At 38.8% G+C, this 13,367-nt stretch overlaps 1 protein-coding gene across 1 annotated transcript; it reads left to right on the top strand.

Annotated features, from left to right (window-relative positions):
- Nucleotides 1-5,508: 5,508 nt before the first annotated feature.
- On the top strand, nt 5,509-13,103 carry LOC308409014 (uncharacterized protein; the record flags this gene model as incomplete). Its single annotated transcript, XM_080901531.1, has 5 exons — nt 5,509-5,599; nt 7,005-7,160; nt 7,298-7,399; nt 7,727-7,830; nt 13,020-13,103. Exons 1-5 carry the CDS (start codon nt 5,548-5,550, stop codon nt 13,101-13,103), a joined length of 498 nt encoding a protein of 165 aa, XP_080757657.1. The 5' UTR covers nt 5,509-5,547.
- Between the last annotated feature and the right edge of the window lie 264 nt (nt 13,104-13,367).

The following is a 13,367-nucleotide window of genomic DNA, read 5'->3' as shown; positions in this document are numbered from 1 at the left end:
TCGGATACCTTCCGATTACAAGGCGAACGCCCAACTCTTGAGCCACGATCGCCAGTGAGGAGGTAAAATTATTAACAAGATAATCGACCTCTGTTGGGGTAGCGTTCAGATAGCTGCTCTGCTCTATGTTGGTACAGGGCATTGGAAATAATAACAGTGGGTGGATTATATTCTTAAACTTAGTTACAGCACTTTCAGAAAGACATCTACTGTGATAAAGTCTACTCTCCACTGCTGTGTAATCAATTATTGTAAATGTTATCAGGAAATGATCAGACAGGAGAGGGTTTTCAGGAAACACTGTTAGATGTTCAGTTTCTATGCCATATGATAAAACAAGATCTAGAGTGTGATTAAAGTGGTGGGTGGGTTCTTTTACATTTCGAGAGAAACCAATTGAGTCGAATAACAGATTAAATGCCATGTTGAGGCTGTCACTTTTAGCATCTACATGGATGTTAAAATCACCCACAATAATTATTTTATCTGAGCTGAGAACTAAATCAGATAAAAAGTCTGAGAAATCAGGCAGAAACTCTGTGTAAGGCCCAGGTGGACAATAGATGATAACAAAAAAAAAAAAGTTGTGTCGCGCTGTTGGGGAGATTTGCGGAATTTTCTAAGTTGTGGCAGGATGCTAGATCATGGCTTTCAATGTCGTTTTGAGCATTAAGGCTCTTCCTAGGGCAGCTGCTACTTTCACTTCACTGTCTGCCTTTAACTGATAGTGTTTAGTTTTCTCCTCCTCCAACCTTGCTTTTGTTTCCAATTCCTTTAATTTCCACTCAATTTCCATTTGTCTGATCTTGGTTTCTTGTGCCAGTATTTCTTCTGTGGCTTTTGGCTGCAAGTTCAGCTTCTGCTTCCACCTCATGACTGCCAGTAGAATCTGCCTTTGAGTATGCAACCGAACCATCTGGGAATGATGTTTCAGTTTCGGTATTACCAAACACAGAACCATATTCCCCTTTGTTTAACATCACTTGTACTCTTTCCCTTTCAATATTTCCCTGTCGTTTAGCAATGACTTCACAAATGTTAGTTGTAAGCACTGCACAAGCATCTGTTCATTTAACAATGTCTGGAATCATGGATTGGCTGCTAGAATGGGTTCATAATGCCGTTGTACTACAGCGTGCTTATGTCTTATGTCATGACTGCCATTATTTAGCTCTTCAGGTGAGCCAAAATTTTTAACTTTGTTCTGATTTCTTTAGCTGCCTTCTTCCAAGTGTCATAAGTCATAATAATGCCTTCTCATTTTTCTTTGCCTCATATTCCTGCATGCTTTTACCCTTTTCAGTTAAATGCATTTCACGATTGCTGGATCTCACTCCTTGTTGCTCTGAGTCGTCGGCTTCTTCAGCAGGGTTCAACATTTCGTTACTGTAATGAGTATATTGCTCTATGCAATAACATCTGGACTTAAATTTAAGTGAGTGTTACTTTAACTTTTGGAAACAATGCTCACATCAGATGTTTACACCATGCAAATAAACAGATTAGCACTCACATATTTGACAAAATGTAGCTGTAAATACTGCTGATACCACAACGTTATTTTAAAGAAGAATAACCCATATAATTTAATTTATAGAGAGAGCTTCGACAGGTGCAGAGTTTTTACTTCAAGATTCATTCAGAATCTAACAGTGCTGAGGTGCGCCAATACACCTTAAAACTAGACAGAAACACAGAAATACATCTTCTTAGGTGGTTCTTATTGATATAAACTCAAATATAAATCAAATAAAGTAGCAATACAACAAAATATCAACTAAGCAGTCAAGTACAGTTTAAAACATGTACCTTAATTTTGTCTTGTATCACGCTGCTTCACGCTTCATTGAGAGCTGCATTGTGGCACATGTGAGCCACAAAATTGGGTCTGAGCTGGAAGTGCAGCTTGTGGCTAACTACGTGACAGGTCCCTCTGCTGGACACTACCCATAGCTATGCAGGCTTATATCAAGAAACAAAAACTGACCTTTACAAAAATTATGTTGCCGTTTAAATTCTCCTAAATATTACAAAAATACTTTGTTATAAATAAATAATACATAAGCTATAAATTATTAATTCAAAACATAATTTACAACTTTTTAAAATGTTTATTTATTTATTTTTTGTGTAGATGCCTCACTCTGTAAACCTGATCTTCCTCTCGCATTATAGTTTTTTTTAGCACAAGTTTTAAAGTATCCATGAACACAGACTGACAGGCATTTTCAAAAGACCGGAAAATATAAAACAGCAGTGTTATCGCATATTCACTCCTGCAGCTTAAAGCCTAACAGTTGCAAACACACTTGCGGAATGAACTGGTTTCCTGTTCCAGACCCTGCTCAGACTCACCTGCAGAGACCAGCAAGACGCAGGCAGACAGCAAACCGCAGCAGAGTGACGCAGATGTACCAGCAGACATCTCTCCTCCTTCAGCCTTGAAAAACTTTTAACTTCCTTGATGACAGACGATTTAACCTTCGAGGGGGCGTGTCCACTGATAGAATCTAGAAACAGTGCATGAGGAGGAACAGATGTTTTACATTGATCGGTTGTTTAATGTCTTTAAGATGTTCAAACTATGTGCCCTTCACTGTTTCTCTGCGTGATTAAAAACCTCTGATATCTGTCACCCTCTATGTTGCTGTCTTGAGCCATATGTCATCTCTATATATTTTGCCTCCAAGCAGCCAGACTTTATTGTGATGTTTTAAAGTGGCCTTGAGGAATAGTTCTTCAATCATTCTTCCTCACCATTTTCAGCTGTTGTTGCTTGTTAAGCTACTTAAGACTGACCCTTCACTAGCACGCTGTCGCCAAAACACATTTTTTTTTGCAGCTGCTTAAAACAGATGCCATGATGTTTGCTTAATTGTCTAAGTACTGATGATAATGCAAGATTTTCTTGATTGGTGCTTGCGTTTCAGTAAAACCATGAAAAAAAAACAACCTGAAATCAGCATGAAAACACTATTTAAAAAATAGTTTTGTTGTCCTGTTTTATTCATTTGGGCTGTTTGCACTTTCTTAGCAAACACCGCAGCTGGTGCAGAGGAACCTGCATTCAGGTTTGATGTGCAGCAGCAGAGTGAAGTGCACAGGCCTGCAGGTAACATGTAAAAACATATTTGCAGTGTAGTGTAACACTGCGGTGTCACCAGACTTCTGTAGAAATAAAAAGTGGAATGTGTACATGTTATCAGTGGACTCATTGTTCTGCTCCTTGAGATGAAGTCGTGTCTGAACTTGAGCTGCATTTTTCCACTATGGTTTTAAAGTGACTTTTCACACAAAGTCACTTTAAAAGGAAGCTAGCCCAGGCTCATAAAGGACCAGTGGAAGCACGGTTGGCTCCATCCTGTTGGCTAGTTGATCCCCAAAGCCCAGCAGTAAAGCTCAGTCTGGTGTTCTGAGGGGACCATACAAAAGTATAGCCACCAGGACTCCAACAGGAGCAGAAGAGACAGCTGCCAGTTGGCTGTGGGTTACAAGTGGTGGTGATTGGGTAATGCTGCTGGGACAGGGCTGGATCATCTAGGTAAGGTCGTGTAATGTTGAGAGGCCCGAAACACCCATAGAACCCAGGAAACATCACTTATGATGTGTACCAGTATGACCACTAGATGCGCCTTTCAACAGATCAAAGCTCACTGGTGTCAAGTTTGTCAGTGTGGCAGGCAAGGGTAGGACCCGAACACATAGGAGGAAGTAAAGAACTTAAGCAACAGCTCTATTTGCTGTGAAACGGAACTAAAAAATAAAGTACAAAGAAACACTAAAAGAAGCAAACAAAAGATAAACTAGAAACAAGGACTCTTGTGAGCAAGGAACTCATGACTTGGCATAAACAAGAGAACATGAAAAATGCCTCAACAAGCAGAGGGAGACTGAGGACTTAAATATACACACAATAACGACAGGATGGGAAAAGTGGAAACACAGGAGACACAAATCAGACATAACGACAAAGGGGAAGCGAACCTGAACAAAGTGCATACAGGACAAGAGACAATCAAAATAAGACTGGAAACACACTGACAGAGACTCTGACACGCAAGCTGGACAAAGAAACCGGGGAGACAAGAGTAAACACGGGGACAAGACTGACTAAATATAGGAGAAGATTAGACAACTAAGGTCACTAAGAACAGAAGGCTAACAGAAACACACTTTAAACTTGGCAAATGAATAACCAGGAACCTAAGAATTATAATAATTTTTTAAAACGAACAGCACAATGTTCAGAACTAGAAAATACTGAGAAAATACAATATGTGTGGACAGATGTGAAATCTTTTTTCTTTTCTTTACTGAACATAATGTTTTTTGTTTTTCCTCCCACATGTGATTAATATCAGTTATGACATGAAAATAAACTATAAGCTATTTTTTATCGCTTATTTTCATGTGAATGTTTAGGTTTGATTTTTAAAGTTGTCAACATCAGAAAACCATTCATTTGTTTTTTATTTGGTAGAGAGCAAACAGCACTAAATATGACCTCTTTCTATTCTCCCAAATAGTATCATAATAACTTTAAATGGAGGCTCTGAGGTGCAAAACAGAACCTCTTTTTTAAAATTGGACCTCCTGCAGCATCTGAACCGCTCCAGTGAATCCAGCCTGCAGCTTTAATGTTGGTTTAAACAGTCACTGCTGTGAGTGCGAATCAGAGGCTGACTGAACTGACTGTGGATGAAAAGGTTGAATAAATACAGCCAGCAGGGGGCAGCACTCTGACTTTGTTTATGTTTATCCTTGGCAAACATAAATAGAAGAATAATCTATTTAATCTATTCATGCTGACTGTATAACACATTTCTTCTATGTGTGTTGCATCTGTACTTCTTGCACTTGTTATATGCATGCTGTGTCTTCCTGCACATTCTGGACACACACACTGCAGCTCTTCTTCATGTTGCTGCTGGATCTAGAACACACTTCTCCTGATCCGGATGAATTTTTCGGTGGAATCTGTGATTAAGAGTTTAATGTCCTGCATATGTTGCCTGCACATGAGTAACCATCATTTGTGTTGGCCCTGCATGCAAAACATTGGCAGTCATGCAGGGTGGATCATTCCTTGAAAACCATCCAGTTTCACCATTTGATTTTTTTTGTTCTTTCCTCGATGGGCTTGAAATCTAAACAGGGACTATCACTTTTCTTTAATATTTGTTTAAGTGATGTCTTGAAGCACAGAATATTACATGTACATTTATATACCCAAATATTATCAGTTCTTTGATCTAAGTGTTCTTTCAGAGCGCTGCTTAATTATTGAAAGTGTCAAAAACAAAACAGAGTAAAAAAGTTTAGCATCATTTCTTCACTCACAGCAGGCAACAGCTGACCCCAGGCCTGCGTCTGAGTGCAATGAGTGAAAGAGGTGTTCCTAATAAACTGGCTCCTCCCTCACAGCTGTTTGCAGACTAAGAAGTGAGCTCTGGGTGTTTTGTAAATACAGAGTCTAAGCCCGATTTACTCAGTCCTCCTCTATCGTGCAGACACTGATCACAACCTCAGCAGCAGCTCAGCACTGAAATGTGGATCGTCTCCTGCGTCCTCATTGGCTCTCTGGCCTTTTCTTTGCCAGGTGAGTTCCATGTGTGTTCATACTGCCCGCTTCATCATTTTAAAACTTGAAACATGATATGTATTTTTTTATTTTGAAAATGAAGTGTTTATTTAACCTACTGACAGAATTTAAAATAAAAAAAATCTATATTAATTTGCACATTTTAATTTTTATTATATTTGCTAACGTCTGACATTTTTTAATTGTCATTGTTCAGGACACTCAGCAATTATTTTATCAATAAATATCTTTAATAATATTAAGTAAAGAACAAATTCAGGAGACAGAGTCTCCAATAAAACAAGTTAGGAAGCCAGGAGCTCCTTTGCATTGTTTTCTAACCAGGTTTAGGATTTAAGCCATAAGATTTTAAAAATGCTGGAATAAAGTTGTTTCTTGCTCGATTTCTTGCTTCCTTGCCCAACAATGTACAATGAAGACCATTTGTGTCTGCTCCATGTGGTCTGTGGAATCTTACAGATCTGGTTTCTGAAGTACTGATTGATCAGTGAGGGTTTGGACCTATTTATCACTGACAAGAAGATTAGGTCTGCAGCATTTGTTGTCATGGTGAAAGTAGTTTAAAATGCTGAAAAACACTCAAAAAAAGAAGATTTTCTGCTTCAAACAGAAAAAAAAATTTAATCGAAGACTGAGACCAACTGAAAACCACATAATTCTGTAAAGGTCGATAACAATGAAAGAAAAGACACCCTGGCTTCATGCTTCACTACTTTAACATGTGGACTGCTTTGTGGATGTGACTCATATTCAGTGCTTCCTGTAGCCTCCATAAAGCCGCAGCGGTTTCTGGTGATGGATCTTTTTTTTTTATCTATGCCTTTATTTTACATTTAATTTCTTTATTACTTGTAAGTGTTGCTCATTCAGAAAGATTTTTTTTTTTTTTGATGTTCTGTTTGAACTTTTTAGTAAACATGAGGAGGAAACTGTGTCAGGTTTATCTCACAGGATGTCTGTTTCTGGTTTGGTGGATGGATGCACATGAGCGATTTTCTCAGACCCTGTAATTTCTCCAGGAACACGAGATGCTGCAGCATTTTGTGAAAGTCGCATGACTTTGATAGAAGTGTCATATGTAATCGATCTAGTCTACTTTTCAAGTAGGTATATGCACTGTCACCTCAGTTCTTTTCCCCTTTCCTCATTTTTCTTAGTTATTTGCAAATTTGTCACACTTGAATGTTTCATTTTATCAAACAATTTTAATTTTAGTCAAAGATAAAATGGGTAAATACAAAATGCTTGTGGAGGAATTTTGGTCCACTCGTGTTTGCAGAATTGCTTGAATTCAGACACATTGGAGTGGTTTTGAGAATGAAGAGCCTGTTTGAGGTCGTGCCACAGCATCTCATTTGGATTTGAATCCAGTCCTTTAGTGACTGTGTTTGCTTTATTTTAGACAATCACACCACCACACCTCCACCTACATCTGCCTCCATCACTCCTTCTCCATCACTCATTCCTGTGTTGTCATCTATGGGATCAGTGTGTGCTGTGGTTTTGCTTATGTTAGTGGTTCTGGTGGTGAAACGATGGGTATGTGGAAAACCCAAAGGTAAGATTATTACATTTTTTAAAATAATAATTTTCAAACATTTTATAGATTTATTTTGAAACTTGTAATAACAAACATGTCCAACACTTTTATGTCCAAGCAGTAAAATACATTGCTGTTCATTTTCTTCATTTCAGAGGATGCAGAAGAAGTTAGAGAAAATGTCATCACAGATGGCGTCATATACAGTGAAATCATAACCTCAAATTATCAACAGCAGCCAGCCAGACAGAGCCCAGGTAGTGTTTTATATGCTGAGGGTCCATGTTGCTATCTTTATGGAGTCCAGTGTCACTTTAAATAAGTTACAGGGAAAGTTAAAGAAAAGAGGAAAGGAATAACTTGATTTAAACATTTAAAAAATTCTCCCCAGAACTCCAGAGAAACTCAGATTCTCACCAAAACTCTCTGAACATTATAACCAAACCCCATCAAACAGCCAGTTCATTATTTCAGATCATATATTTCCTACATTCTTGTGTGTCTTCCTGCAATGTTTGAAAGCTCATTTCAACTCTCGCCTGTTCTAGCTGCAGTGATGTCCACTGTGTGTATTTATTGTGCAGAGAGCGATCCAGCTGCAGTCTACTCCACAGTGAGGAGGGACGACGTCACTTATGGACGAATCATCATCAAAGACAAGAAAAAACAGTCAAAGAGGAGAGGTGAGGTACAACCACTCTGCTTTGTCACTGCAGACCCCCACAGCTCACAGTGGGGCTTTATCGTGAATCCAGCCTTAGACGCTCTTGGTCTTAAGCTAAAGATTGTTTATTTTAAGCTGAATCTCTTTAAGTTTCTAACTTGCTGTTCTACATTGAAATTCTGCTGCTGTATTTTAAATGGTATCAGGGCAGCTAGAGTCATGTTCACCACATGACCAAAATGACCTGATCTGCACATTTCTTCTCTAACAGCATCAGAGCTATACAAAGTTGCCGATATAGAATCACCACACTGCTGATACTCTTCTCTTCTTTGACAAGTCTTTGTTTTTGGATGTAATTAGACCGATTACTATCGGGTTAAGGCCACACCAAATGAGAAATATCATAAAAATGGTATATTACCCAACATTTTTATTGATCTTCTTCAAACTTCACAACATTATACTGGGCCCTGGGTCACATGAGTCATGATTTCAATACAACGTCACAATGAAGCAGTAAAGTTTCCTAAAATCCCAGTCTGCATGAACACATGTTAAAATCCTCAAGTTTATACAGCTTATAGATTTCTGCTAGTTGTGCTCCAATCATATGGGTAAAGATAATAAAATACACAGTTTTCGTATATAATTCTTCAAGATCTTAGGTCAAAGGTTAGGGTCAGATGAATTAGGAAAAAGCTTTAGTTTCCATTCGGTTATCAGTTTTGTTCTCTGTTATGTTACATTTCATTGTAAGAATTGAACAAAAAGGCTGCCAGTATGACCTGTAAAAACCTGCAGCCTTTTTTAAAAATTGCTTCATTGTGCAGAGAGTGATCCAGCTATAATCTACTCAGAAGTGTGAACTAGTTATGAACAAATTGGCTTCAGAGCAAACAGACCTGCAGGTACAGTTATTCTTCACTATAAGATGATTAGGATTTTTTTTTCTAAAAGGTTGAAATGATCCTTTAAAGTGACCAGGAAGTGTATCTGTAGCATAAACACAGAGCAGGTCCTGATCTGCGGTTTCTGGGTGAGTAACTATAAGATAAAGTTTGGGTGACAGAAACACAGTCAGCACTCTGCTGAGGCTCATTGTTTCTTTTCCATGAACTACTAAACCTAAGCATTTCCTGCTGGCTTTCTTTCAAATTAAAAGCTAATTTATGACAGAAAGGCTGAAAAACTTTTAATGTGAAAATGCTGGAGGAAGTACTGAGCTTCATTCATGGTGTTTTGACATTGATAAGGACAATGAGTTTTAGAAAGATGAACACCCTGCCCTAAAAATAACATTTATATTATTTAAACTGTCTGAGCTCTGATCAATAATGTTTCATTTTGATGACACTCAACAGTTCTTTTGTTGTTTTGTTGCGATTTAACTGCATATAGGTTTGGTTTTGTACAGAGCTGTGGGTTGAGCTGTGCATGTTTGTGTGCTCAGATTTCCTGGAGCCAGAGGTCATTTACTCCAATCTCCAGTAGTCGACCAGTCCAGCCAGTGGAGTCCAGCTGCTCTTCTCGTGTTGTCCTGTGGGTTTCATGAAGATGACTGATGGAAAATTTGAAAGGACTGATAAAACATCTGTCTTCAGTTCAGATAGGAAGCAAACAAATTAACTGCAACCACAGACTATAAACAGCATGAGCATTGCTGCATTGTGTGGGTTACAAGCAGCAATTCATATGACAGTTTTCAGAAACCCAATGAACTGTTTCATTATTAAATTAAAAGCATTCTGTGCTTTCAAACTCAAAATCGTGAAATTTGGTTTGATGAAAAAGAAAACATTTCATCATGTTTAGTCAGTTTAATTGAATTAATTGTTTGATTGAAATAATTCAACTCAGTCAATTCAGTTCCATTTGTATGGCAAATAAAAAGATCACAGCAACAGTCGCCCCGAGGTGCTCAAACTGGACAGCTCCCCTGATCCAGTTGATTACAGGAAGTGTCAACATCTTTCACAATAAGAGCATGGAAATTATGAAAACAATTATAGAACCACAGTTAATCATGCTTCCATCAGATAGCATGTATTTTAAATGTGAAACATAGAGACAACAAACATAAAGAAGAACATAGACATGACAATAGTTTTGTGGTTTATAAAGGCCTTCAGAGTCTGCTGCCATCTACTGCTAATACTGGGTATTAGCAAATGAAAAACTACTTAATGTCTATATGTTGTGATATGTTTATAGTTAGTTATTCAGAGTTAAAATGTTTTTATTGTTGATGAAGGATTACCAGACTGAAAATACATCATATAAACACACATTTTTCTGTATCTCTCCCACATGTGATGAATACCTGTTACTGCAGCGATCCCCAACCTTTTTTGCGCCACGGACAGGTTTATGCCCGACAATATTTTCACGGACCGGCCTTTAATGTGTCGCGGATAAATACAACAAAATAAAACTAGTACCGGTACCGAAAAAAAGAAGATTTATTCATAACACACGTGAAAAGACCCAGGAAAACCGAGTTAACGATCAAAACAGTAACAAAATAATGCTGAAAACCGATACCTGGTACCAAACGACTCACGGACCGGTACCGGTCCGAGGCCCGGGAGTTGGGGACCGCTGTGTTACTGGATGAATCTGAACATTCTTTGTTTAAATGTGACTCTTTGTTGGGGCAAAATAAACAAAAGGAACTGAACTGTTATCAAATGTTGTTCCACATTTTGCTTTAAGATAAGTTTCTGGATGACGTCCTACTGCCTGCTGAGGGTAAGTATAGGTGGGTTGGACATTCTTTCTTTTATTCCCAGTTCTAGGAATGTTTGAAATCTGGGAATGAAAACTAAAATAACTGGAACAGCAGCAGGAGACTGAGCTGGAGGCTGCTGTGAATCCTAAATCTGTTGTTTTTTATGTTTTATTTTTGTTTGACGAACAGCAAGGAGGCCACTATTAATCCAGCAGATCCCTTTAACTCCCCTCCAATATTAACCTGTTTTAATAGGCAGTGTTGGGGATTAACGGAATACATGTACCAGTGTTATGTATTTAAAACACAAAATATGAGTAACTGTATTCCGTTCCATTACCATTTAAATAGGTGATATTCAGAATACAGTTACTTTGTTGAACTAAATAGAATACACGGTGGTCACTTCCTGTTCCATATGTTAGGCTATCCCCTCTCTATGCCTTCTCCAATTTTGGTTTTTTGTTTGTTTTTTTTGTTTTTTTTCCCTTCCCGTTTGGAAAGATGCCCAACGGATTTACTTTACTTTAACCCAGGAGATGTTACCCTTTCCCCTGAGGTGGAGACAAGCAGATCGCCCCTGGCTCAGTAGTAGCAGAGAGGCTCGCATCCCAGAACCCAACCGGACGGCCAACACCTCCGCCCAGCCCTGATGGCTAACAGAGAACGGGGGTGTGTGAAGACCCCAAACCTCCCTCCACCTGCTCGTATGTAGTGTTGCTGCGTGCTGTTCTAAATTTAAAACACGGGAGAGCAGCAGGTGTCAGCACAGCCCCTCCTGGAAACCCTCAATGTCTACATGGATTTAAAATTGAGAAATGGGCACCAGCGCCAGAGGTGATTTTCAATACACAGACTGTCCTCTGGACGCCATGTAATGTGCCCATCCAAAAGGCCCTATATGTATGTGTTATGAGAGTGTGAGTAATGTGGATGTCTAAGTTGTGGAATAAAATTGAGGCACAGGTGGCCAGAAGGGGACAGAGGGAGGACGCCTCCCCTGCACCCTGGTGACACACCTGCACCCCAAGGCCCTGCATGTGTGGGTGGGTGTGGTGGCGCGGGAAGAGGGAGTCAGTTCTCCCTTCTCCAATTTTGGCGATTAAATGCAGTTTAATGCAGGCACAGGTTTAGCTCAGTTGGCTGAGCATGTATGTAGTCATATATCGCAGGGCTGAGAGCGGCCAGCCCATGTTCAAGTACAACCTAGGACTCTTTCTTTTTTTAAAAAGAAATTATTTTTAAACTCAATTTCAGTTTGGGATTAATACAGTTTCTCTGATTCTGATTACTGTAAATCCAAACAAAACGAGCAATAAAGGCTGTAATGTAAGTGTCCTGTTAATGTTGGTGGCATCAGTCACACAATGGACAGTGCACAGGCAGGAATCCATTTCCGACATCATTTCATAAGAAGAATGGGATGGGCGAAACTTCAGTATCTTCGATGTATTATTGTTGTGTGATTTTTATTACTATTAATAATGAATGCTCGTCACCGAGCTAACATTGTTAGCTGGGTTTGGTGAGGTTAGTTCATAGACTGCAGACTGTTAGGCCGTTTCTCAATACTCATGTACAAGAGTCCGTACTCACCTTTTCACTATTCCAGACTTCGTAAGTTGACGCAGGAGTCCCGGCTTCCCGAGAACGCAGCGCAACCCTTCTACAATTGGAACGGGAGTGTACTTACTGACATCACAGCTATTTTTAGTTATTTAGTTTAGTTTTGTTTTTTTTATTTCACTGCTTTGGAAGTGAAGACCTTAAATGTTTCAAATGAAATGAAATCAACAACAATCAAAATAAGACAACACAAAGTTATTGCTGAGATTCAGTAATACAGAAAATGTTTTCTGTCAACTCTGTGTGACCGTTAAGCAGGAAACATGCTTTAACAGTCATCAAAAAACTGATTTATAACCATTTTTGTTTCAGCTATAAAGAGACCCATGTCACACCGTCTTATCTGAACATTATGGGGAGATACTCACTGACTCTGGGTGTTTTCTACAGTTACACATGCTCTGTGTGTGTGATGTGGTTTCTCTCAGACACGTTCAGCTGGATTTCTGTCATATCAACCGTAACAGCATGCAGAGTTAATGTTTTGAGGATTTGCAAAAAAATATCTGGTAGTTTGAGAGCAGAAAGAAGAGATCTCATAGCAGCACATCAGCCAGAGCATGACATGTGGTCTGATCTCGCGTATTCACACAGTGTCTGTCCACGTTTCAGAGATTAAAACACAGAGAAGCTGGAACTTCTTGGTACTAAGACTAGGTCAGTTAACCGATACAGGAAAAAATGAAATACTTGCCTCTATCAACCTAAAAACATTAATTTATTATTGATAAGACGTTGTCAACAAAACTACTGTCAGTTGTAGATTTTGCTTCAATCCAAGTCTTTCTGTTTCAGCATTTACATTTTCTTTCTGGTTTGTTTTAACCAAAAACTGAAACTTTCTCATGGTGTTTAGTGGAGAAGAAGCCACGACTCTGAGACAGTCAACGAGAAAGAGGAAGATGAAAAGGAGAAGGAGGAAGATGAGGGTTTTACTTGATGTGACTCTGAACTGATCTCAGTGTTGGTCTGATGTCATTGAGCAGCAGGATGGAGGAAACGTCTCTGCTGTGTCTGCTCTGTAAGTTCACTTTGTGTTTTTCATGCCTCTGCTGTCTTGTAACTAATAACTATTAAAACGATAACTGAAAAACTATATTGTATCCCACGTAACATAAATGTTTTGATGATTAAATATAGAGTGATGACTGAATGTAGGAATAATAATGTATTAACTTAACTGACAGATAGATTCTGAGGAGAA

This window comes from Rhamphochromis sp. 'chilingali' (assembly GCF_963969265.1).
Source record: "Rhamphochromis sp. 'chilingali' genome assembly, chromosome: 1".
In the NCBI taxonomy this organism is placed as follows: domain Eukaryota; kingdom Metazoa; phylum Chordata; class Actinopteri; order Cichliformes; family Cichlidae; genus Rhamphochromis; species Rhamphochromis sp. 'chilingali'.
This window is presented reverse-complemented; position numbering and strand designations above follow the sequence as displayed.